General features: G+C 47.4%; 1 protein-coding gene across 32 annotated transcripts in view; it reads left to right on the top strand.

Moving 5' to 3' along the window:
• The window catches only part of SCRIB (scribble planar cell polarity protein), a 105,527-nt gene extending 80,368 nt beyond the window's left edge, over positions 1 to 25,159 (top strand). For 21 of the 32 annotated variants that reach the window (XM_062628460.1, XM_062628434.1, XM_062628458.1 and 18 more), the window contains 12 exons: positions 1,533 to 1,640; positions 6,997 to 7,044; positions 7,210 to 7,375; positions 8,896 to 9,064; positions 10,600 to 10,689; positions 10,999 to 11,187; positions 15,734 to 15,898; positions 16,563 to 16,702; positions 17,094 to 17,131; positions 17,968 to 18,042; positions 19,915 to 19,966; positions 22,877 to 25,159. In XM_062628460.1, coding sequence (XP_062484444.1) covers positions 1,533 to 1,640; positions 6,997 to 7,044; positions 7,210 to 7,375; positions 8,896 to 9,064; positions 10,600 to 10,689; positions 10,999 to 11,187; positions 15,734 to 15,898; positions 16,563 to 16,702; positions 17,094 to 17,131; positions 17,968 to 18,042; positions 19,915 to 19,966; positions 22,877 to 23,037 — 1,401 coding nt within the window. In that variant the 3' untranslated portion in view covers positions 23,038 to 25,159. The remainder of the gene's footprint in view (positions 1 to 1,532; positions 1,641 to 6,996; positions 7,045 to 7,209; positions 7,376 to 8,895; positions 9,065 to 10,599; positions 10,690 to 10,998; positions 11,188 to 15,733; positions 15,899 to 16,562; positions 16,703 to 17,093; positions 17,132 to 17,967; positions 18,043 to 19,914; positions 19,967 to 22,876) is intronic. The other 11 variants (XM_062628455.1, XM_062628446.1, XM_062628442.1 and 8 more) reach the window with 5 other exon arrangements.
• The last annotated feature ends 748 nt before the right edge of the window (positions 25,160 to 25,907 follow it).

Raw genomic sequence — 25,907 nt, 5'->3', positions numbered from 1 at the left:
CTAAAGTGCCACTTCTCTTGGCGGGTAGGTGACTTGGTCATTTAAAGATGACATGCCTTAGCTAAGGCTGGTCTTGTTTATCCATCACTCTGGATGCCCTCGGTAAGAACTTGTCACAAGTAGAATGTCGTGGCTGCCCCATCCCTGGCAGTGTTGAAAGATGGGGCTCTCAGCAACCTGGTCTCTAGTGGAAGGTGGCCCTGCCCCTGGCAGGGGTTGGAACTGGGTGACCTTTAAGTTCATTTCCAACCCAAACCATTCCATGGTTCTGTGATGCTGTGATTTTTCTGAAAAGGATGTCACCGGTCTGTGTCTTCACTTACCTGTTCAAGGAGTTAGCAAACTGTAGCAAAGAACTTGAAACTGTATCGTGGCTGAAATCCTCAGAGCAGATACAGATTTAGATCATTATTTATGAGGTGCTGCCTTCTGCTGAGGCATAAATCTTTCAGGACCTTTGTCTATCATGTCTTGCATCTCAGAGCAGGAGCTGAGACCAGCTTGCTGATAGTAAGTTTTATGAGTTGCAAAATGATTGGTTTTGAAAGATTCATGTTCCCTGGGCTGTATGTTGATGGGTAAGAGTTTCAGGTATTTTGGTCTTTGTCATGACAGAAGACTGTATACCTGCAGTACAGCCCTTCTCTTCTCATATAAGCTTGTATGACATGAGACCAAATCAAAGACCTGATTTGCAGACAAACAGCTATATACACCCATGTAATGGGCCAGGATTCACATATTTACAATCTCTTCTGATCTTGATGTGCTGTTCTTTAGCCTATGCAGAATGGAACATCATCAAACAACGTAATTTTGCCTGAGTCCAGGACACATTAAAATCACAAACACCTGAAACTGAGTTAGTGCAGCCAAAGGGATTGAAGAAATGAAGCAACTAAAGGGGGTTTCCTTTCTGGTAGAAAGGAAGGTGGTAGTGTCATTTACTCCCTACTCCCATTCATCTCCGTGGTGCTTTGAGCAGGTCATCCAACTCTTCCTCCCTGAATGTGATAGGAGAGATCACAGGGAAGATAAGAGAGGAAAAGCCCAGTAAAGACAAGCAACAGGAGGGTCCTCTTGGATGATATTAGATGTTTCTGAGTAAGTGGAATTCTGTGAAGGTAAAATTTGAGATCAAAAGTAGATCTTCTCCAGATTAGAGATCCCTGAGTGAGCTACCACTGATTCCACCAGGTACATGCTAGTTAAATTGGGTGGAAATCCTCAAGGACTGTGATAACAGTGTGGTCCCTTGACAAAGAGATCAGTCACAACATTCTGGTCAGGTCAGTGAGGATCTGTACCACCAGAAGTATCATTCCTCCACCACCCAAGAAGTAAATGAGGGCTGTGATTCATGTGCTGCTGCACATAGCATGTATGCAATATGCTGCTCGTGTTTCTGCAGGAGCTGTCTCTTACATACTCCACTCTTCAGGCTTTGCAGGCCAAGAGTTGTGCTGTGTTTCCCCTGTTTCTTTCTTTATAATACATGTGGTTATCCTCACCTTATGTCTTTGTCCTTGTAGCAGAAGCCACCTTCACCACCCTCTCCAGACGAGATCCCCTTCAATGTCAAGCAAGCATACAAGACCTTTGCAGCAGTGCCCTTGTCACACCCTCTGCTCGAGGCACAGGTAATTAGTGCTGGCTGGGGCTGTTTGTACACCAGCAGCGGTATGAACTGTTTGTACAGTGTTTGTACACCAGCAGTGGTACAAACTGTTTGTACGGTGTTTGTACACCAGCAGTGGTACAAACTGTTTGTACGGTGTTTGTACACCAGCAGCGGTACGAACTGTTTGTACGGTGTTTGTACACCAGCAGTGGTACGAACTGTTTGTACGGTGTTTGTACACCAGCAGTGGTACGAACTGTTTGTACGGTGTTTGTACACCAGCAGTGGTACGAACTGTTCGTACGGTGTTTGTACACCAGCAGTGGTACAAACTGTTTGTACGGTGTTTGTACACCAGCAGTGGTACGAACTGTTTGTACACCAGCAGCGGTACGAACTGTTTGTACGGTGTTTGTACACCAGCAGTGGTACGAACTGTTTGTACACCAGCAGCGGTACGAACTGTTTGTACGGTGTTTGTACACCAGCAGTGGTATGACCTGTTTGTACACCAGCAGCGGTACGAACTGTTTGTACGGTGTTTGTACACCAGCAGTGGTACAAACTGTTTGTACGGTGTTTGTACACCAGCAGCGGTACGAACTGTTTGTACGGTGTTTGTACACCAGCAGTGGTACGAACTGTTCGTACGGTGTTTGTACACCAGCAGTGGTACGAACTGTTTGTACACCAGCAGCGGTACGAACTGTTTGTACGGTGTTTGTACACCAGCAGTGGTACGAACTGTTTGTACACCAGCAGCGGTACGAACTGTTCGTACGGTGTTTGTACACCAGCAGTGGTACGAACTGTTTGTACACCAGCAGCGGTACGAACTGTTTGTACAGTGTTTGTACACCAGCAGCGGTACGAACTGTTTGTACGGTGTTTGTACACCAGCAGTGGTACAAACTGTTTGTACGGTGTTTGTACACCAGCAGTGGTGCGACCTGTTTGTACACCAGCAGCGGTACGAACTGTTTGTACGGTGTTTGTACACCAGCAGTGGTACAAACTGTTTGTACGGTGTTTGTACACCAGCAGTGGTATGACCTGTTTGTACACCAGCAGCGGTATGAACTGTTTGTACGGTGTTTGTACACCAGCAGTGGTACAAACTGTTTGTACACCAGCAGCGGTATGAACTGTTTGTACGGTGTTTGTACACCAGCAGTGGTGCAAACTGTTTGTACGGTGTTTGTACACCAGCAGTAGTACAAGCTGTTTGTACGGTGTTTGTACACCAGCAGTGGTACAAACTGTTTGTACACCAGCAGTGGTACGAACTGTTTGTACGGTGTTTGTTTGTACACCAGCAGTGGTATGAACTGTTTGTACGGTGTTTGTACACCAGCAGTGGTACGAACTGTTTGTACGGTGTTTGTACACCAGCAGCGGTACAAACTGTTTGTACAGTGTTTGTACACCAGCAGCGGTACAAACTGTTTGTACGGTGTTTTTACACCAGCAGTAGTACAAACTGTTTGTACACCAGCAGCGGTACGAACTGTTTGTACGGTGTTTGTACACCAGCAGCGGTACGAACTGTTTGTATGGTGTTTGTACACCAGCAGCGGTACAAAAACGTGCATGAGCACTGCAGGTAAGCAAGGGAGGTGTGAGAACAGGAAGGAGGTAATGATCCGGTTCCTCTCATGAAGGAGGGACATGTGGAGGGCCTCATCATAGAATCATAGAATCGTAGAATTGTAGAATCGTTAGTGTCGGAAAGGACCTTAAGATCATCTAGTTCCAACCCCCCTGCTGTGGGCAGGGACACCTTACATTAAATCATATCACCCAAGGCCTCGTCCAGCCTGGTCTTGAACACTGCCAGAGATGGAGCGTTCACAACCTCCCTGGGCAACCCATTCCAGTGCCTCACCACCCTAACAGGAAAGAACTTTCTTCTTGTATCCAACCTAAACTTCCCCTGTTTAAGTTTTAACCCGTTACCCCTTGTCCTGTCACTACAGTCTCTAATGAAGAGTCCCTTTCCAGCATCCCTATAGGCCCCCTTCAGATACTGGAAGCTGCTATGAGGTCTCCACGCAGCCTTCTCTTCTCCAGGCTGAACAGCTCCAACTTCCTCAGCCTGTCTTCATACGGGAGGTGCTCCAGTCCCCTGATCATCCTCGTGGCCTCCTCTTGACTTGTTCCAACAGCTCCATGTCCTTTTTATGTTGAGGACACCAGAACCGCACACAATACTCCCAAGTGAGGTCTCACGAGAGCAGAGCAGAGGGGCAGGATCACCTCCTTGGACCTGCTGGTCACGCTCCTTTTGATGCAGCCCAGGATACGGTTGCTTTCTGGGCTGCAAGCACACACTGAAGCTGGCTCATGTTCATTTTCTCATCAACCAACACCCCCAAGTCCTTCTCTGCAGGGCTGCTCTGATCTCTTCTCTGCCCAGCCTGTAGCTGTGCCTGGGATTGCTCCTACCCAGGTGTAGGACCTTGCACTTGTCATGGTTAAACCTCATGAGGTTGGCATCAGCCCACCTCACAAGCGTGTCAGGGTCCCTCTGGATGGCATTCCTTCCCTCCAGGGTATCAACCGAACCACACAGCTCGGTGTCATCGGCAAACTTGCTGAGGGCGCGCTCAATCCCACTGTCCATGTCAGCGACAAAGATGTTGAACAAGACCGGTCCCAACACCGATCCCTGAGGGACACCACTCGTTACTGGTCTCCAGCCGGACATTGAGCCATTGACCACAACTCCTTGTGTGCTGCCATCCAGCCAGTTCTTTATCCACCGAGCTGTCCATCCATCAAATTGATGTCTCTCCAATTCAGAGACAAGGATGTCGTGTGGGACAGTGTCGAACGCTTTACACAAGTCCAGGTAGATGACATCAACTGCTCTACCCCTGTCCATCAGTTCTGTAGCCCCATCATAGAAGGCCACCAAATTGGTCAGGCAGGATTTCCCTTTAGTAAAGCCCTGCTGGGTGTCACCAAGCACCTTCTTGATTTTCATGTGCCTTAGCACGCCTGCCAGGAGAATCTGCTCCAAGATTTTGCCAGGCACAGAGGTGAGACTGACTGGTTTGTAATTCCCCGGGTCATCCATTTTCCCCTTCTTGAAAATGGGGGTTATATTTCCCTTTTTCCAGTCATGGGAACTTCACCTGACTGCCACGATTTTTCAAATACGATGGCCAGCAGCTTCGCAACTTCATTTGGCAGCTCCTTCAGGACCCGCGGGTGGATCTCATCAGGACCCATGGACTTGTGCACGTTCAGATTTTTAAGATGGTCTCGAACCAGTTCCTCTCCTACAGTGGGCGCAAGGTCTTCATTCTCACAGTCCCTGCATCTGCCTTCCAAGACTTGAGTGGTGCAGTCAGAGCCTTTGGCAGTGAAGACTGAAGCAAAGAAGTCATTCAGAACCTCAGCCTTCTCCAAATCCTGTGTAGCCAGTTCTCCTGAGAGCTTCCTGAGGGGGCCTACATTCTCCCTAGTCTTTTATTTGCTATGTACCTGTAGAATCCCTTCCTGTTATCTTTAATACCTCTAGCTAAGTTTAATTCTAACTGAGCCTTAGCTTTCCTAACCTGGTCCCTAGCTTTGCGGACAACATCCCTGTACTCTTCCCATGCCGCCTGTCCTTGCTTCCACCTATTATAAGCCTCTTTTTTCAATTGAATTTTCCTCAGGAGCTCCTTATCCATCCAAGGAGGTCTCCTGGCCCTCCTGCTGCACTTCCTTCTGGTTGGGATGCAACACTCCTGAGCTTGCAGCAGGTGATCCTTGAATATCAACCAAGAGTCTTGGGCCCCTCTGCCCTCTAGGGCTGTATCCCATGGAACCTTCCGAAGCAGGTTCCTGAAGAGGCCAAAGTCTGCTCTTTTGAAGCCCAGGGCAGTGAGCTTGCTGCACGCTCTTCTCACTGTCCTGAGGATCTCAAATTCGAGCATCTCATGATGGGTGCATCCAAGGCTGCCCTGGAGCGTCACATTTCCAACGAGCCCTTCCCTGTTGGTGAGCACAAGGTCAAGCATGGTTCCTCTCCTTGTCGGCTCCTCTATTACTTGCAGAAGGAAGTTGTCTTCTACACAATCAAGGAACCTCCTGGATTGCTTGTGCCGGGCCGTACCGTCCTTCCAACAGATGTCAGGGTGGTTGAAGTCACCCATGAGAACAAGGGCCTGTTCCTCTTGTCTTGTTCCTCTTGTGGATGGTCACCCTGCAGAGTCCTGTCCATAAACGTATCAAGTCCTGAAAGCTCACTGAACTTTCTGTTGCTGTTATTCTCCCTGGACACTGGGATGCTGTAGAGTAATTGGGCTGTTGTGAGAAAATGAAACTCTCTGAACTTCCAGAGTCCAGGGCCAGGCTAAACCTATTCTTAGGAATTTTTCCTTAGATTTTAATTTAACTGGAGCTGTTCCTTCTTCCCTTTATGTATTTGAATCATGGAATCATTCAGAATAGACAAGGCATCTGGAGGTCATCTGCTTTGGTCCCCTGTGCAAAACAGGGCAAAAGGCCCAGTCCGCTGGAGCCTTGAATTTCCAAGAATGGAGATTCTGAGGCCGCTGTGGACAGCCTCTTCCAGTGTGTGACCATCTCTGCTGTGATGAGGGTTCTTTCTATGTTTTATCAGAATTTCTTTTACCCCAATCTGTGTCTCTCCTCCTTTTCCTGGGCATCTCTGAGGGTTCTTGTCCCCATTCAGTGGAGTGGGAGGTACCATTTCTTCTGGTAAATACTGATTTTTTTCTTACCTGAAGATGTTTTCACTTCTTAGAAGTAAATTTTTGATAGTTGCATCTTTGATTTAAAGTCTAAGCGTCCTCCATCTCAAGCTGAGCTCTCTGCTCCCGTTCTTCTCCTGTTCCTCCAGGTTTTTCATTTTTTGCTCTTTTAAAAGTTGTTGCCGCTTGTTTCACAGAATCCCAGACTGGTTTGTGTTGAAGGGACCTTAAAATCATCCAGTTCCAACCCCTGCCACAGGCAGGGACACCTTCCACTAGAGCAGGTGGCTCCAAGCCCCATCCAACCTGGCCTTGAACACTGCCAGGGATGGAGCAGCCACAGCTTCTCTGGGCACCCTGTGCCAGCGCCTCAGCATCCTCACAGGGGAAAACTTCTGCCTAAGAGCTCATCTCTATCTTTCCTCCATTAGTTTAAAACCATTCTGTTTAAACCCATTTAAAACCACTCTGTTTAGCCTTTTATTTAATGTAAATTGTTGTAACTCAAAATTGGCCATCTCTTGTGTTAATTCTGGGGCTGTTTTGTGAAGCAGTCCATCATGTCCAGACTGCTCCTGTTCATGTGGCATTGGTGACACTTGGCTGGAGGGCAGGAGTGGTGGTAGGAAACTTTCTGTTTAGAACATGCTCTTTTCTCTGTGTCCTTAGGAACTGCCTGGTCAGACCAGCTCAGAGAATCCCAAAGCTGCCCTGGAGGTGAGTTCTGGTGGCTGGAGCTGGCGGGAGGATGGGGACTTGCAGAGGATTCAGGGGAGGAGGAAGAGGAGGCTGTGGAGGACATGGCAAGGGCCGGACACACGCTAGGGGTGGTGGGGGTGGTTTGGCTCAGTCACTGTGGCAGTGCTGGTGTGGCTCTCGTAGGTGACCACGCAGAGCCCCAGCGGCCTGCCCAGCCCTGAGCAGAGGTCCTTCCGTGAGAGGCAGAAGTACTTCGAAATTGAGGTGAAGCAGCAGCAGCTGGACAAACCTCCTAAGCGTGTCTCCTTGGTGGGAGAGGATGACCTGAAGAAAATGAAAGAAGAGGAAGGTATGTTGGAACGTGCAAGGACATTTGGCCTGTTCAGTGAATCCTTTCTACATGGAAGACATGAGAGTGCACCCACACCAGAAATCCAGCACTTCCAAAAACTGGATATAAAGCTGTTATTCATAAGGCTTGGTACTAGCTTGAAGTAAGTGGATGTGAAGGAGTTTTTGGAGGCTGCACTGTTGCTGTGAGAACTGGTGCAAGTGCTGTGGTGTCAGAGCTTCCTCTCCTTAGTAAAAACCTCAATAACATTTTTAAAAGCTACTAAAAATGATGATGATTCTTTGTAAGCTGCTGGAGCTGATGTGTAGCAACAGGGGCTGCCCATGGCACCCTTCCATAGTATCTGACAGCAGAGCTTTTCTTGCTCAGTGTGCTGCTCTGATTTTGCACAGGGCTTGCAACAGGAGGGAAAATTACTGCTACAGTTTTTGGTGTACTTTCATCCTGCTTGAGAGTTGTTTTAAAAGGTGATGAGGAACCATGTTAAGTGGGGAAAAAAGGGTTTTGCTGAAATCCTGGTATGTTCAATAGGAAAATGCAGGTGGAACTGGACTCCTGGGTTTGAGACTTCTGACTCTGTTGCTTGCAAACATTATTGTAGAATTTCTTTTGTAAATTGTTGGGTTCTCTGTTGTCGTCCTCTGGGCACATTCAAGAACCTTCACATCTTTTGTAAATGGTGGGGCCCAGAATTGCACCCACTGTTCCTGGTGAGGCTGCACCAACACTGAATACATCAGGACAAGCCTATGTTTTGCCCATGTGTCTCTGCTGTGATGGATGCACCCCAGGATGTGTTTTGCCCTCTTGGTGCCAGGGCACACTGCTGGCTCTGCTGACCCTGCTGCCAACCAGCACCCCAGGTCCCTTCCTGCAGGGCTGCTCTCCAGCCACTTCTCTCCCTGTTTAGACTTGAGCCTGGCATTACTCTGTCCCAGGTGTGGAACCCAGCACTTGCGCTTGATATATTTCATACTGTTGATGATGGCTCAATGTTTCAGTCTATCTAGATCACTCCACAAGGCCTCACGTCCCTTGAGAGAGTCAGCAGCACCTCCCAGTTTAATATTTTCAGCAAACTTGCTAATGGTGCATTCAACTCCTGCATCCAGATCTTTGATAAAAATACTGAACGGATCTGACCACAGAATTGAGCCCTGAGGAACACCACTAGGGACTGGTTACCTGCAGAATACCTGCTGCAGAGAGCACACAACTTCCAGTCAGGATACATGCAGTCAGCATGATGAACTGCTGAAATCTGTTCTGTAGAGCATCCAGGAATGGAAGTTTAGTGAATAAGGAAGGAGTGACTGAGGGAATGGTGTAGAGTTTGTTGCATCTGAAGCATTAGTGGAGTGGAGGAGAAACAAAGGCATCCAAGGTGAGGGTATGAACTTAAAACATCACAGACTTGAATGGATGATGAGTGTAAGGACCTGCCCGAAAGGTTGCATGCTTGTGGGGGGCTCAGGGAGTGCTTTGTGGTGCAAGATGAGTCTGTCTTATTTTGGCAGCTCGAAAACTGCAGCAGAAACGTACCCTTCTGTTGGAGGAAGAAGCAGAAGAGGACGAGGTGGTGAAACAGGTGCCTAAGATGAGCATGCAGTCCAGTGTCATCATTGAAGGAGTTGAGTACAAGATTGAGAAACTAAATGGAAGGAACATCCAGGCTCCAGCAGCTCGGTAAGACACAATTGGTAGCTCAGAACCACCCTCTTGTGTCAGGGGTGTCCCAGTAGTAGTGATACTCAGGGAAGAGGGCTGGGCACAGAAACAGGCAGCCTTTTCAAGCTCGTGCTTTCCAGCAAAAGAGCTTCCTCAGCTGTGCACGGGAGTATGCAGACACGGATTTTCAGAGGTAGCTCATTTAAGGTAAGCCCTGATTCTGAACCTGGGTTTGGGAGTTTTTAGGCTTTTGTTTCCCAGTTTTCCTGGACTTGCCCTCCAGGTTGCCTTGATCTGTGTTTTTCTAATTCTTGGGCATAGAACTGGGGAATGAGAAAAGGCTTCTTGTAAGACTTCAGACAGAAATAAGGGTGCACTAGGATAAAGCTGAAGCTGTCTTTTTCTGACTCTCCCTTCTGACTCTTTGCTACAGACATTCTTCTCTTCACTAACACTTCTACTGCCAGTCTTACAGTGGCTGGCATTTTGAATCTTCTTTCTTTCTATTGTTTCTGTCCAGTCTGTGTTGAGGAACTTCTCACATGAGGAGTGCTCTGAGACCTTCCATGTCCTGTGCTGACAGGGAAGGACAGCAGCCAAATGCAAACCAGCTTCTTGATTTGATGTGAAGGCCTACTTACCCCTACTGTTTTCACAGTGAAGTGTGGGAAGTTAGAGGACAGTAAGGCCAGATCTATTAGGTCACTTCTCATTGTTTCTTATCTGTGCTTGAGCGAAGGGCAGGCAGTAAATTGACTGAATGTCTTGAAATCTTTTTTTTTTTTTTTGTCATGCCAGAGCAAAAACTGAAATTTAACCAAAATTAACTCAAACAGTAAAAATAAGGGCTCAGAGTCATGGTGAACTTTCTCATTGCCAAGTGAGCCACAGTAACTGTAGGCATGTTCCTAACCTGTGGAAAACGGGCTTGGGTGACCTCTTTCATTACAGACCAGACTGGGGAGTGTCTGCATGTGCATAACCTAAGAATGCAGATGGCAGCTCCAGCTCAGCTGGTCCAAAGCTTGCAGGAATTTGGTTATGAGCACAATGCCTCAGTGTGTGAAGCAGTTGTATAGAGTGGCTACACCGAGAATCCCTGTTCTGAGATCACTCAGGATTCATCCCTAGCTCAGATGTGCATTCACTTACAGCCCAGGAGGGATGTCCTTTGTTAGCATTCAGGCATCCTGACAACAGCAAAGAGCTGGAAGCAGCCAGAGTGCCCATCACAAATGGCACCTGAAAAGAGCCAGGCTAGAGCTGTGCAAGAGCTTGCCAGCAAACACTATTGATGCATTACACTGAAGAGTGTGTGTGTTAGTGGGTGGTTGGCCTCCAGATGAAGAAAAGGAGTTCTCATGATAACTTAGTGTCAACATTGATGAAATCAACAAGGAAACGCTTGCAGCAATGGGGCAGGAGCTGTTGAACAAAATCATTAAGAGTTACATCTTCAGAATGAACCGGCTTTCCGGGGCTTGGGTCTGTTCCAAACCTTTCTTGGGTCTTAGCCTGTGGTACTGTGAGTTGACTTGCTTGTTTTGCTCTAGGCCCTCTGAGGTCAATGAGAACAACAGTTCACAGAGGAATTCACTGGAAGAGGGAATCAAGCCTGAACAGAGAACCAACTCTATGTCTGGGTAAGTGGATCATCAACATCCTTTGCCAAGGAGCTGCCAAATAATGGAGCAGATGGCTTCTCCTTTTAGCAGACCCACGGTATAAAAGGAAGGACTTTGTGGAGAAAAGGAAACTGTGATCAGAACCAGCTTGTTACAAGAGACTTACCTCTGCTGTATGTACTTCCGTCTCCCATGGTGATGTCCTAGGATGTGGTACTAAACAGTTGCTTGGGAGTGTCAGTCATCACCTCTTATCTTGAAAACAGGCAGATTAGAGCTGTGGTGGCCCAGGCCAGCCTACCTCTCACTGTTTCTCTCTCTGCCTAGGTTGAGTCCATTACACCTTGGAGCAGGGGATCCAGTGGCACCGGTGAGGACAGCCAAAGCCGAGCGGCGGCACCAGGAACGGTTGCGAATGCAGAGTCCTGAGCTTCTGAGTGGTCAAGAGAAGGAGCTTTCTCCAGCAGAACGTCGTGCTCTGGAGGCAGAGAAACGAGCCATGTGGAGAGCAGCACGGTGAGACAGAACTTCGCTGTTCTCTTCACTGCACTACATTAGGGAAAGGGGACCTGCTGCATGTCTTTTGGATTACATTATATTAAACCAGGGACTAAGCAAGCATCCCTAAGGCAAGTGTTAGGGGAGGTTATACAGGATCTGGTCAAACAGCGTGAAGCACACAGCTACGTGGGTGAGATGCCTCTTAGAGCTTGCACAATCGTGAAGACAGTGGAGTGTTATAAAAAACATAAACACCTTCATGTGATGGTGGCTGTGTTCCTTCCCTCTCAGCACACAACTTCTCATTTCCTTTGTAACATGTAAAAGATGGTATTTATTGAAGCTGCAAGGTGACATACACAAAATGGGAAATGAAAAGAGCATTTCACATATCCAGCGCTGCTAGACTGGAAGACTTGCTGAAGCCAAGAAATTAGGAAGTGAGGGCATTCTTATCCACACAAACTGTTTCATCAGCTGTGAAAGAGTGATTAAAAGTTGTTTTGGAAGAAAGAGAACTTCCTAGCTCAGAACTTAAGACTTGAAGCTAGTCCAAGCACTTACTATGTCATGTAATTCCTCTCAAAAATTAGTCAAGCTGCTCCTATAACTAATTGCAGTTTTCTTCCCATAATGTTCCTGTAGGAGACATTCCAGAGACAATCTAAAACAGTCTTTTAGGGTTTGAGTGTGAGCTTTTAGATGAACAGGCCTGTTAGTGGCCCATCCTTGCCAGCCTCATAGATAAGACACTGGAGGGATTACAGTGAGTTGTGATACCACTTGGCATTTCCAGTATTTGTGCTTAGACATGGATGATAATGGTGTTGTCATCTTCTGGGAAAGCTCTGAGGATGTAGAAATATCTAGTGGAGTCCTTAATGAGAGCTTGCTGATTATCTAGGCTTTGACGGTACAGAGCTTCCCCTTGTTACTTGATCATGTAACAGATCTGTTTATGGTTTATTTAGAGTTGGACTAATGTCCCTTGTACCAGGGCTTTTGCCCTTCAAGCAAAACTTCCTTGGTATGTCCAGCTTTTTGCCTTGGATGAGTCTGTCTCAGCTGAAAGTTTGTTTGTGAAACACAGCCTTAGTTTCATTGCACTGCCCTGTAATACCAGAGAGCTGAACAGGTCATTGGAAAGCCTTTTTGTTCTATGGAACTTTGTTTTGGAAGAGATTGGTTTCTGTCATCTTGTAGCATGTTTGTTAGACCTTTGAAGCTGGCCCTGCTTCGAGCAGTTTCTGGTTCAGATGACCTCCAGAGGTCCCTTCCAACCTGATTTACTCTGTGAGTCTATAGTTAGTAATCTCTCCTTCCCTGCTCCCACTGACGGGGATGCCTGCAGATGAGTCAGGATGTCAGCAGTGTGCTCTGCCAGGATTGTTTCCACCCTGTGCTATTGTTTCATGCTCCAAACTGTGGGACTCTTGTCTGCTGCTCTGATTCACTCAGTGTTCTGCTGTAGTTGGCATCTCACGCTTGTTCTGGTTGACGCTGTTTCTGTGGTTTCTGTGTCACAACTTCTCCGGCAGCATCATTTACAAATGGAAGCTTTCTATTGTCACATTAAGCCAGGAAGCCATTTACAAAAATACAAGTGGAAAAGAATTTGCAAACAATGCCTTCCAGGACAGACCCAATGCCCTTGTATTACAGGGCTAGAAGCTACACAGGGACTGTAGAGCCAAAGTGTACTAAGAAACCGTAGCCCAGAAGAGACTGGATGGGACCGAGATGACCCAAATTCATGCTTAACTGTCCTTCTGTATCCCTACATCCTAACACAATGCAGGTGCAAGGAGAGGAATGTACTGGCACTTCTCTGCCTCACAGGAAGGCTCTAAGCATTGCATACATCAAAAACTGACTGTCAGTATGATGCTGTGTGAGCACCATAGTGCTGTCAGGAGTAGACATCTTGCAGTTGCTGCTCAGTCTTTCACCTAAGAAAGAAAAAGCTCCACTGTTGTATTTGATCCAACAGAGCAGAAGCTGTCTGTTGGGCTCTTCCTCCTGAAAACCAACACTACTGCTGGGAGAGGTAGTACAGACTGATTTGTCACCCCTGCCCAATTAGACACATGGGGGTTTCTTTCCCTCATGCCTCCACTTTTCATGTGTATTTCCTCTGTGATGGGGCAGGCTTCATGAGGTAGTGTCAGCTCTGATTCCTCCTGCCTAAGGATTAACATATCCAAGGCACACTTTTTTGTTTCAGATGGGTGTAGAAAGGAGAAACATGACATCGCCTACACAAACCTTGAAAGCAAGGCCATGCCGAGGACGTGACTCCTGTCACAGGATGTGCACCACTTGCCTCAGGACTCTGTTCTTCCATGAACTTGCTGCTGTTGCCAGCAGATAAATCTGACATTTAAATGTGGGGGAGGGGACAGGATTTTTAGGTGATCCTGGAGCATTACTGAACATCTGAGTGTGGGTTAGCTGCGGTCTCGCTGACATTGCTTAGGGCACAGTAAGCATTCTGCATTACAGCGTAGAAGCGTTAGTAAATGTTGAGCACAGTGGGTTTGTCCATTGTGAGCAGGAGAGAGATCCCTGCATTCCAAACCTCCAGTCTCTTATCTTCTAAGCATGTTTTATTGACGGCAAATGAGCTTGTGAAGGAAGAGCCTTTTAGAGGTAAGAAAAGATGACAAGGGGAAGCTACTTGCAGCCATCTTGCTTGTCAGTTACCAGAACCAGTGTTACTGGTTTTAAGTTCTGCAGACCAGGTCCTCAGCTGCACTTCGCTTCTGATACCAAGGTGTAGCTTTTTATTCTTTATTAATATTTAGGGGTTGGAACTGGATGATCTTTAAGGTCCCTTCCAACCCAAACCATTCTATGGTTCTGTGATTCAGTTGTTGGAGAAGTGCCTGGTTGACTCCTTGGGTAGGGATAAGGCTTGGCTTATTTTGGCATTGGCAGGAATAAGTCAGTCACCATAATGTGCTTCTTTTTGTAAGACAAGGATGGACTGTCCCATGCTACCCCACATCTCCCAGGGTGATCTGCTGGTCTTAGGATCCCTCTTTTGTAACCATAACACAGTGATGTGATGGCAGCTAGGGCTCAGGTCTTATTTCCAGAGGCCCCCAAGCAGCACATGTGTGCTGCGGGAGGGAGGACTGTACTGCCCTGCACATGATGCTGCAGCCTCACTAACCTGAATGTTCTTTAAGTGCATGCCACTGATTTTATTACTTTCTTTCTAATCTTCTATCTTCTGCTTCTTTCCAGTTCTCTGGTCTGTGTGCTGTCACTCGTGACCCCATCAGTTTGCACCTTCTTGGGCTTTCCTTTTTCTCCCTGTGTCATCAGTGCTCTGCCAGGACATGTGTTCCCCCACCCCAGCACATCCCCCTGTGCTCTGCTGGGACAAACACACTGGGACCCCACCTACATGAGTGTTCTGGGCACACACAGCTGCTGACATACGTGCCATAGGAAGAGTGTGATTGAGAAGGTACAGGCACATATACAGAAACCACTCGTGTGCTGGGCTGCATCACCACATTGTGAGCAGCAGGCCAGGGAAGGGATTCTCCCCACCCTGCTGCGTGAAGGGGAGACCTTAGAGCAGCTCCAGTGCCTAAAAGGGCTACAGGAAACCTGGAGAGGGGCTTGGGACAAGGGCCTGTAGGGACAGGACAAGGGGAATAGTTTTAACCTGCCAGAGGGGAGATGGAGATGAGCTCTTAGGCAGAAGCTCTTCCCTGTGAGGGTGCTGAGGCGCTGGCACAGAGAAGCTGTGGCTGCCCCATCTATGGCAGTGCTCAAGGCCAGGTTGGACACAGGGGCTTGGAGAGCACCCTTCTCTAGTGGAAGGTGTCCCTGCCTGTGGCAGGGGGTTGGAACTGGATGAGCTGTAAGGTCCTTTCCAACCCAGACCTGCCTGTGAATCTATGATTCTATGATACTGAGGGGGACAGGTGTCCAGCAAAGGCTGTCTGCATCTTGGCAGTTTTCCCACCATACACACACAGTGTTACAGACACACTCACCTTTTGCCTGTGTTCCAGGACCTGTGGCAGAAAGACCTTTTGTAATGTGCTTGTTTGTTTTGCTTCCCCTTTTCTCGTGCTCAAAGGTGCACACTAACATGTGGTCAGATGTATGTATGCAGACGTACATTAACAGACTGTCATCAGCTGTGTGCATGCACACCCACTTGTGCTGTGTACCCCCTCAGTCTGCTTCACGTGTATACACACACCTTTGTAACTACATCCTGGGCCATTTCCATTGGTCTGCTGGGGGTTTCCAGTCCTCTCCTGCTAGCCATGAGGAAGGCAGTCTCTAAACGCTGAGGCTCTCAAGGCACATCATCCCAGATTGCCCTTTGGAGTTTCCTGCTTCTTCTGCAGCAGTTGGTGTTGGACAGGGTCCTGTTTTAATCAAGGCTACCCCTATATCAGACCCATATTTCTCCTTGCCAGGGTATGTTCCTGTATCTGTTTCTTTCTTTCCCTGCACTTGTCTGCTGCAATGTTCATCACCATCATCTCCTCTTCCTCCTTTTCCTCCTCCTTTTCCTCCTCCTCCTCCTCAGATCCTCAGCTTTTGAAGACAGTATTAAACAGTACGAGCAGGATCTGGCCAGGAAGCTGTACCAGTCCCGACAGTGGGCTCCTGCTCCTGGGGCCAGGCCAGCTCAGATGTCTAGTGCAATGCAGAATCACGCCTCAAGAACCCCTGGGTCAGGAAGCCAATCCAGGTGTGCACAGCCCCTTCCCTGCCGGCTGCATGTCTGTATCCCTACATCCCAACGCAGTGCTCCCAGCTGTGGCCTGCCAGGGGTAGGGAGGAAACATTAGTGGTTGCTGGTTTTCATTCCCTGAGGTCCCACAGACTACTGGCAGTTGTCTTACTTAGGATGAAGGGGGAAGCTGGGTCTCTTTGACTGGGAGACGGCAGCAGACATTGCTGAGGGCTGAGCCCACTTTTTCTTAGCGCTCTCTTAATGTCCTGATGGCTGAAGAGGGTTAAGATGCAACATACTGAGAGCACAGGGGAGAACAAAGCCCTGAGAACTGATCTTCCTCATTTGAACCCTTGCAGTTCCTTTCCCAGCTTGGGCTGCTCTCCCATTGTGTATGGCACCTCTGGGAAGGCCTGCAGCTTCTCAGTGTGTTGATGCTTAGCTCTAGGCTCTGTTCAGCACATGCAATGGCATGTGTGTTTCAGGGTGACAGCAAACCAAGCTGTTCTCTCCTGCTTTGAAAGTCTGTCTGCCTCAGGGAACCGTGGGTGCTTGGTTTCACCTTTCTGCACTCAGCCTGTTGACTGTGGTCTGGCTGCTGGGTGCAGAAGGTGGCATTGTGTCTTAGCAGGAAGGCAATGCCTGATGTCTTTTTCTCCCTCCCTCATTTCTGAGACAGGATGAAATCACTTGAACAGGATGCTCTGAAAGCCCAGATGGTTATTGCCAAGTCCAAGGAGGGGAAAAAGCGCAGCACACTGGAGCAGCTGGCAGAATCGCCTTCACCTGTCCCCACCCCGTCACCAACACCACTGGAAGGTACTGTACAGCCGTCCCTTCCCTGAGGCAAGAAGTTAAGGCTTCTCTAGCTTTTAACTCTCTTGAGAGCAGACCTGCCGACAGCAAGTGCCTCCTTCAGCCTGGATTGCAAGGTCCTTTGGGGCATATGAGATCTCTCAGCACAGGGGATGGGCCTGATCTATAGAAAACATGAGGGGGCACCCTAAGGTTCCAGGGAACCAGAGCAGAAATAAAACCAGAATTATGACTGTTCGAAGAAGAGGAACAAGGTGTTCGTTCTGAGCAGGCAGCATCTTCCTTGAGCAGAGTCTTTCCTCACACCCAAGCTGCAAAATGGATGGGGCAGGTCTGGGGAGCTGTGGCACAAATACAGGCCTTCACTAAAGTGCTTTTCTGTTATCTTTTGCAGATTGCAGTCCCAGAACCATCACTTCACCAGGAAGGCTGGTATGAAATCCTGCTTGCTTTTGGTATCTGGCCTATCATCCTGGGATTTCTCAGTCACTTGGCTTGGGTGTGGGCTGTGCATGTGGGCCATGAGATCCCGACTTAAATAATGCATGATAGGTGAAGAGAGAGCACCGTGGCTGGAGCTCTGCCATATCCATTGCTAGAGGGATCCCTACTCTGTTGCAACTGTGATGTAACAGCTGGTTTCTGTTTCCATGTTTTTATTATTTCATCCTTTTCTTGATTCTTCATCTGCATGGTCAGAAAGCCATTCACTTCAGAGACTTTGCCCCTTGGTTCCTCAACAGCATAAAACTGAGAACAACAGCTGAAATCAGCGTTTTCCTTTTTCTAAGCATATCTGTAAGAGCCTGTATAAACACACCAGGTCATGGCTGCAGAGAACTGTCAGCATTAGTGAAGAAATTGGAAGAGTGGAGCAGCTGCCCAGAAAGGAGACCTGGTTTTGCCCAAGGCTGTGCAAGCAGCCCACTTTGGATTAAACCCTGGCTGTGCCACAGCCATCGGGAACCTTGCCACGAATCTTCCCATGAAAATGGCTTTCTGCCTAACCTGGTGTGCAAGTGCATTTTACTGCAGCACATAATGTTTTCTCTGCAATTTGGGAGCCCTGCCCTGACACCAGAGCAGTGTCCCAGAGATGCCTGTTTCAGAGGCTGTATCCTGGCACTCCTGGCAGTAACTGAGAGTGATGCTCTGCTTCTGGTTTCATCTCTGCATAGAGTGACTGCTCAGCTTGCTGCTGGTTTTCCATCCATTTCTCTCCCCTTACTCTCTCTTCTCTGTTTCTTCTCTTTTGCTGTCCCTTCTAGTCCATGTCTGAAAAGAAGTTTGACTACCGGGAATTTGCTGCTATTCCCTCCTCCAAACCTGTTTACGAAATCCAGGTATAAACTGCATGCTGATCTGTCTGCCACATGGGTCAAGGCTTGCACATGAAGCAGTGACCTTCAGAGCAGAGTTTGAATGATCTGAGGATGTCCTTTTCAAAGGCCCTGCCTGTGTGGAGGCAGTGAGAGCCTGACGTGCTGTATAACTGAGAGTTTACTGTTGACTTCAGTCAGGTGGAATTGGGAAAAAGTTGGTCCAGGCAGTTTTATAATGAAAGACAAGAGCTTTTCAAATAGAAAGCAGCTACATGACCTGGTTTAGTGTGAGGTGTCCCTGCCCATGGCAGGGGGAGTGGAATTAGAAGATCATAAGGTCCTTTCCCACCCTAACTATTCTATGATTCTATGATACATCCTCACCTCAGTTGATCCTGAAATGGTTTTAAGTGAAAGATGAGAACTAAAAAGAAAAAGGCATAGAAATGATGGCAAACAAATTGTAAGTTGGTGTAAATGTTAAACTCACACTTCCATACACATCATATACATACATATTTACATATATATATATAAATATACAGCATTCTGCCCAAGCAGCGTATGTGATGCCAATTCTCATACACCGTAACTGTGCTGTAGCTGAACTGTGAAGTTACCATGTGGTAACAAAAGACCAAGTTTCGAGGGTGAGCGCCATGGCAGGGTGGTTCTCCTTCCTGAAAGAACCTCGTTTCATTTAAGCTGCTTTGTCACAGAATCAGAGAACACTTGGGGTTGGAAGGGACCTCTGGAGGTCACCTTGTCTGGCCCCCCTGCTCAAGCAGGGCCACCTAGAGCCAGTTGCCCAGGACTGTGAACTGCCTTTCTCTTGTCGTTTGGGTTGGTCATTAACTGATTGGCATTTGTCACATCTGAGCAGATAATCTATGGTTATCATTGGTTTTTTAGTTTCCTGTAACAACAATGAAGCAATATGTGCAGTTACCTTCGTGCTGTGTGTGGAGAGCTAGCAAGTACTCACATATTGGGCTTTAACTTGCTGGCATGACACAGAGATCCCAGGTCCAAGGTGTCATCCCCAAAACCAGGCTGACTTTGACTTTAGCAGAGCTGCAGCTTGAGGATTCTTGGGCAGTTAGCCATTATAAGTTGTCCAGCTGGAGACCAGTAATGAGTGGTGTCCCTCAGGGATCGGTGTTGGGACCGGTCTTGTTCAACATCTTTGTTGGTGACATGGACAGTGGGATTGAGTGCACCCTCAGCAAGTTTGCCGATGATGCCAAGCTGTGTGGTTCAGTTGATTTGCACCATGAGCAAAGTTGTTTTCTTATGCTGGTGTCGCTCTGATTTGATGAGCTACAGGCAACTCTGGTGGTTGGAGACTTCGTTTTGTGAAGGCTTTAAAATCAGCAGGAGGTGGTGGTGGTTTCATGATTATCCCTTAGCTGTTTCTCTGCCATGTGTTGGATGTAACTGCTCCCTATCCCACATCATTCTCTACACACACCTGAATAGAAAAAAAGGAAGTTGATTCTGTGTAAGCAGCTGGGGCTGGGAACAGAGCAGGGGCAGAATTAGGGACTCTCCAGGAAAAGTAGCTCATCCTTGCTGTCCTCCCATGTTTCTACTCATTTTCTACAGTCTTTATGCTTTCTGCCTTTCATGTCACTTCCAATCCTCTCCTTCCTACACATGCACAGAGAAGGGAGAGCTCTGATGGGCAGGCACACAGCTCATCCTGCAGTTCAGGCAAGGGGCTGCTTGACTTTAGCACAGAGGAGTAATGTTGTAATCATGTAGTAATTCACTGAGTTACCCGCACTTTTGAGGGCTAAAGGTTCTCTGGAGTGTGTTTGAATGCTGGAGGTGGGAAATTACCTGGCACTGGTGTTACAGAGGAGGAGGCTCATGTCTTCTGTTCTCTTCCAGTCACCTGATGCAGCTGATGACCTCAGATACGTAGATGACAGAAATAACTCAGGTAAGGTCATGGCCAAAGGAGTCATCTCTGTACTATTTGCTTCCCACCATGGTTCTAGAGGGTTCCCCTTTGCCTCCTTGTGGAATCAACCCTGAGGACTTCAACTTCTTGCTGCTTGAAGCAATGTCTTACTTTTATCCATTCTAGAATGAAACCTCCAAACTCGCCACGTTCTGTTTTGGGTAGGATATTTGCATTGTGCTCTAGGGATGGCTAATGATGAATGGTGTGTAACAAGCATGCCTGGTTTTCTTCTGCGTTTGTGTTCTGGATTAAAGAGGGTAGAACATAGGTGGGAAGTTTTGGCCTCTGTTACCTGCTGGAAGTGGGTGACATTCATTGGGCAGGGTCTGCCCCTTTTGTTAGATCAAAGAATCCTACAGCCTGCAGCAGGCAGCTGCAGATAAATTCATCCTGGTTTAAGAGTTGAGAGATTCGGTGCTTGAGTACCCAGGCGGGTCTCCAGGCCTGCGCTTGTGGATCTATGTGTGCATTCCCCTAACTCAACAGGAACTGAAGCTTTGCCTGCTGTATCTCATTAGGCCCTCCTAGCTATGGTGTGTCCTTCTGTCCACAGCTAGAATAGACAGGCTCAGACTATCTCCCACTTCAGTCTGGGTGGCTGCAGTAGCAGTATGGAGCTCGGCAGGACCTCCCTGCTCCTTAGGAGTACTTCTGCTGGCATTTTACTTAATTCTGTTTCTTGATCATTTCCTTGGCTCTTCTGGGGTGCAGTGAATAACTGTGTCCTATTCCTTCTTTCTGTACTTTTCATACAGGCAAGTATCCTATCAGTTACCTTTTTTCTAGGCTCAACAATCCTATTCTTTATTTATGGGAGTTGTTCCCATGTCCCTTCGGACCTTTTTTATTTCATCTGTGCTATTTTTAAGGTAGAGAAGGGCTGCAAGCAATACTGCAAACATAGGTACGTGATGAGGTGATGGAGTGGCAGAAGGCATTCTGTATGTTCTCACATCTTTTCCAATATCTAATCCTGAAATGAAATGGTCTTGCTGAGAAGTGCCAACGTTTTCAGAAAGCTCCCCCTAATGACAACAGAATCATAAGTTCGTTTTAAGGGTGTTGCTTTCTATGTGCAGTCGGGGTTATGTTACTTTTACTGAGCTTAAGCATTATCCAGTAGCATGAAAATAAACCCCCTGAGACAGCACGAGGTTCTGCCTGCTCCAGTATTGTGACTGATGCAAACTACTGGGAATGCCAAGAAAAGAACATAAAAGAAGAAAAGTATAAAGTTACTCCTTTGAGAATACTACTCTGGGTTACAACAGTGTCTGTTTTAGCACTTCCTAAGCCAGAGGCCTTTAATTGTAGAGCTATTTATTTCTTCCCTGAATCTCTTCACATTTGCAGTAAATTTCACCTTCCACATCACTGCCCGTTCAACTCTGTAAAATCCTAATGCTCTTCTGTGGAGTTGAGTTTCATTTGACTACCCTGATACACAGCTTGGTACCACCAGCAGTTTCTCTTAATATAGCCTTTATCACTTCTGCTCCTCATTACTTACCAAATACTAATACAGATTGCTGCTCTGTGTTGTGATAGCAGGTAACATCTCCTTGCAGGTTTTCTGTGTTTTAACCCTAAGGGACGTGCTGCCTTATCCCATGGCAGCTTGTTTTCATTAAGAGCTTTGGCTGAGGAGCAGTTAGCAGGTTGTAAAAGTTTTGTTTGCTGTGTTGAGATCACTGAACTTGCATGTTTGATGGCTCTTTTGGCAAATTCTACTCAAAGAGGTTTTAAAAGGAATGAGTTCCCTCCAAGCCACACTGATTTCCTTCCCCCCCTCAATATGGATTTTTACCTGCATGTGTCCATGCCATTCATTTGTACCTGTCTGCCTTATCTGGAAGTCAGTCATCTGCTTTCCAAGCCCAGAGTCCTGCCAAGATGTCAGGTTTGTCACTCAGGTTTGTCACCTACGTTTGGTTCTGAGGCCTTTTCAAACAACAGGTTCATGCTACAGTTAATACTTCCAGAAGGATTCTGAATTACAACAGATACTCTTACTTGGGTACTGTGACAATGGGGATGTTGCATCTTGGAGTCTGGCTCCAGAGCAGAGGATGGGCCACTGGGTAGAGTTTGGTAGACTGCAGCTTTGATCTGGTAAATCTTCATAGATAATCTGCCTTGTTCAAAGACTTCAGAGGCTTCCCAGGAGCCAGTTTGCATTTAAAGGGAAAAAATGGGTTTGTGGAACTTTTCCCTTTTTACTCAAGTGTCTCACAGTAGTTGTTCAAGCCAAATTATCCCAAAGGGCAGATGTCAAAGTGCATCAGATACAAGCTCCTTCCAGGAGGGTGAGGATCCACTGTAAAAGCAGTGTACTTTACATGCAGAACACATCCTAAAAGGCCTGAGATCAAGTTAACTGAGGGTCTGGCCCTGCCCCAGTGTATCTTTCCTGGTGAGTTCCTTTGGTGAGGGACACAAGTCACAGTTTAAATTTACAAAAAGGACTTAAGTTGTGTAATTTCACCATTAAGCAAGGCCACAACGCTCACCTCTAGCTACGGCAACTATAGCTGGTAGTTTACACACTGCTCTTTGGTGCACACCACTACTGAAACTAGTGACGTGCTGGGGACACCAGCAGACACCCAAGTCCTTTCAGCAGAGTTGATATTTCCTATGGCACTTCCAGTAATTTTCAGGGTTGGGGCACGTCTCTTCTCATGCGTGTGACTTCCCAGAACCCACAGAGGTCAGAACGTGAGCTACACATCACCTGCTCTGGGCATGGGATTACTGGAGATCACTAACACTTCAGTGCAGTCTCAATTTCAGCACCTCGGCATACCCTTATGTCTACGTTAGCTGCATCAGCTCTATGCTTAACCTGGCACTTCTCTTAAAGCCTTACCTTTCTTGTCCTCACAGTTCCCCAGGAGGAGGATGGGCAGCCAGAGGAAGAGGAAATGTTAGTGACACGTGATTCATCAACACCTACTTCATCAGCACTGGAAGAAATGGCCCTGTACAGCAGCAAACGCAAACTCCGACACAGCCGGCGCAGCTTGGAGGCTGCTGTCCCTACGTAGGTCTGATGGACCTGGGCAATGGAATAGCCCAGCACAGGCCTCTTGAGCTTCCTGTGCTCCAGGGACAGCACTGGGCTGCCCACACTGCTGCCTCCTGGACTCTGGATGGGAACTGAGCACCCCAGGGAGCACTGTGGTCAACTAACTTCCTTTAAGGCTGTGAACCGCCCTCTTTTCTCACCCAACGATGCACTGGGGCATGTCCTGAACAAAATGGGACAACACTATACTTACTGGTGGCAAATTGAGAGGAGGTGTGGGTAGGACAGTGGGCAGCTGCAGCTTGTTAGCCTGTAAATAGTGTGTGGGGGGAAAGGGTAGGACAGGGAGAATATGAGTGTGAGAGTGTGTTGGGTTCCAGCTGTTATTTCCTCAACCTGGATTTTTTAGTGGTTTACTGTGGGAGCTTCCCCTCTGGCATGAGTTAGAAGGAAGGTCCAGCCTGCCTTTGCTCCTACTTAATTTCCAATCTTTTGCCAAAAAGCATCTCCTCCCACCTCTCCCCCCCCGTGTCACCTCACTTGCTTTTGGGAGCGTGTGGAAATGGGTGGCTTGGAGGCAAAAAGAAGAAAAAACAAAAAACAAACAAACAAACAAAAAAACAAACAAAAGGAATTCCAGTGAAATGCCTGCCTCTGACCTTGATACCTGTGTGTGTGCTCAAGCAAAGACAACTGACTGAGCAGGAGCCTGTGCCACTTGCCTCTGTGAGCACAGCAACCTGTCCTGCATAGGAAACTGCTCCTGACAGCATTCTGTGCTCTCCTGGGGGACAGGTACTACCTGGCTGTACACATAAGGTGTGTATCTCGTGCGTGCAGTGTAAACCCTTCAGCAAGCACATTGACTGTCAGAGGAGGCCAGGTAGCCAGCTTCTGTCAGCACCGGGACTCACCTGGGATAGAAATGAGAGAGGAGCTGAGCAGCTGTAGCAGAGTGTAGAAGTGTGCATGTGTGACAGCAGTAGAGAGCAGGGTAGTTGAGGATTAGAATACGGTGGCAGAGGTAGGAGGTGTAAACAGCAGATAAGATAGTGGGTTAGGATTCAGGAAACAGGGAAGGGTAGGAAGTGGCGTTGCTGGGGTCAGGTTAGGAGTGAAGGGGTCTTACAGGCAGGAGGATACTGGTGGGTGACTTACCTGCTAGCTGTGAAGTGAAATGTGATGTTACAAGGTGCCCAGCTTGGAGCTCTCGAGGAGCAGAGTGAAGTACAATGGGTCTGGCCTATGCCTTGCAATAACTACACAGTTCTACTGTTTGCCAACTTGTTGGCTTCAGACCCCTTTCCATGTAGCACAGGGAGGATACATGCTTGCCCAGGCAGGAGGGAGAAGATGAAAAGGAGGAGGGTGTGATTCCCAGTTTCCATGCGTGGAAGAAGGGCTGTGAACAGATTCTGTATCAAGTGAGCTCTGCGGATATGGAGGAGACAGATGCTGCTGATAGCGCTGAAATCGGTCTCTGCTGCCCAATGCTGAAATAAAACATCCCCCTTTTTTTGTTTTCTGGTTTTTTAATGCTTCTAACAGGGAGAAAGGTGCCCGAGCTTGGCAGGGACCCAGCCTGTCCAACCTGATACATTGGTGCTCCCTGCTGAACCCCTCCAGCAGTAAGACCAGAGTTGGACCTTAAGCCTTGCAGTGGCTTGGGAGCAACAGGTACTTCTGCTTGTGTATGTGCTGAATGAAAGAAATGAATGCAGTTTTTCATTTAGTTGATACTCTCCCTTCATGCCAAAATCCAGTGGATCATTTTAACTGATTTCGTATGTTTTGATTTTACAGAGCTTTGAAGGAGGGACTCTGATAATCTCAAACTGCAGCTGTGGCTGCTTCCATCATCAGCAATTTGAGCTTTTCCTTTTTAAATCTAATTTTAGCATTTGCTTTTTAACAACAGCAATTTTGGAAACAATCCTGGATTGGGTTTGGTGACTAACTTGTGATTCTCTTTTTCTTTCCGTTTGCGGTACCTGGTGCCAGGCTCTGGGTTCTCTCCCATTCTCTCCTGAGAGACTCTGAGGGAAAATTAGCGCATCAAGACTGTAACTAGTGAAATTTGTACAACCAAAGAAATCTATTTTGTTGTTTAAGGATAATAAAGTTTACTTTACATTTTAGAACCTTTAGTTAACGTAGTTTGCCCTGTGTGAAGTCTGCATTTCCTATATCAACATGTCAGTTCTTATTCTTAGCCACTTTATAATCTAGCAAGCATACCAGTGATTTTCCTGGTTCTGTGTGCAGAAATTAATGATCACCTAAATCAATGCCAACTGCAGGAATAGCAAAGTGAGCATGTGCTACTTGTGAATTTGGTAGAAAACTGGCATCTGTGCTGAAAGGGGAGGCAGACAGATATAACTCAAAGCAGGAACTCTTACTTCCACCTTTATGCAGTCTAAAAGGGACTCCTTGTTTTGGAAGTAGATTTACTCTTGGTGAGGAGCGAGGGGAACAGCGGTTTCTGCTCCAGAGAAACTGTAGTAGTGGGAAGGGAAATTGGGACTTGATGCATGTAGAACACAGCAGTTCAGTTACCACATTCAGCACTGGCATGGATTTAAAACCCAGCATCCTGCTTAATGGCATACAAGAGAGGGAGGTAAATCCAGGAATTAGAACAAACGCTAGAATGTGCTGTTCGGTGTTACAAACTTTAAGGCAAATACCCATGCCAACTGCAGAGAGACTCTTAATTCCATCCATAGGAAGGGCTGGAGGCAGGGAATATGCCCATGGTCTTGACAGGGTATCCCAGCAGCCTGCCCAGCTGAATCTTACAAGTATCTGATGCTGGGGAATCCCCCACTTCCCTGGGAAGATTATTCCAGTGGTTGATTGTTCTCCCTGGGTAAACTTTTTCTCCTG

Source organism: Pezoporus occidentalis, unplaced genomic scaffold, assembly GCF_034315485.1.
Source record: "Pezoporus occidentalis ecotype Australia unplaced genomic scaffold, CSIRO_AGI_Poc_V1 ctg317, whole genome shotgun sequence".
In the NCBI taxonomy this organism is placed as follows: Eukaryota; Metazoa; Chordata; class Aves; order Psittaciformes; family Psittacidae; genus Pezoporus; species Pezoporus occidentalis.
This window is presented reverse-complemented; position numbering and strand designations above follow the sequence as displayed.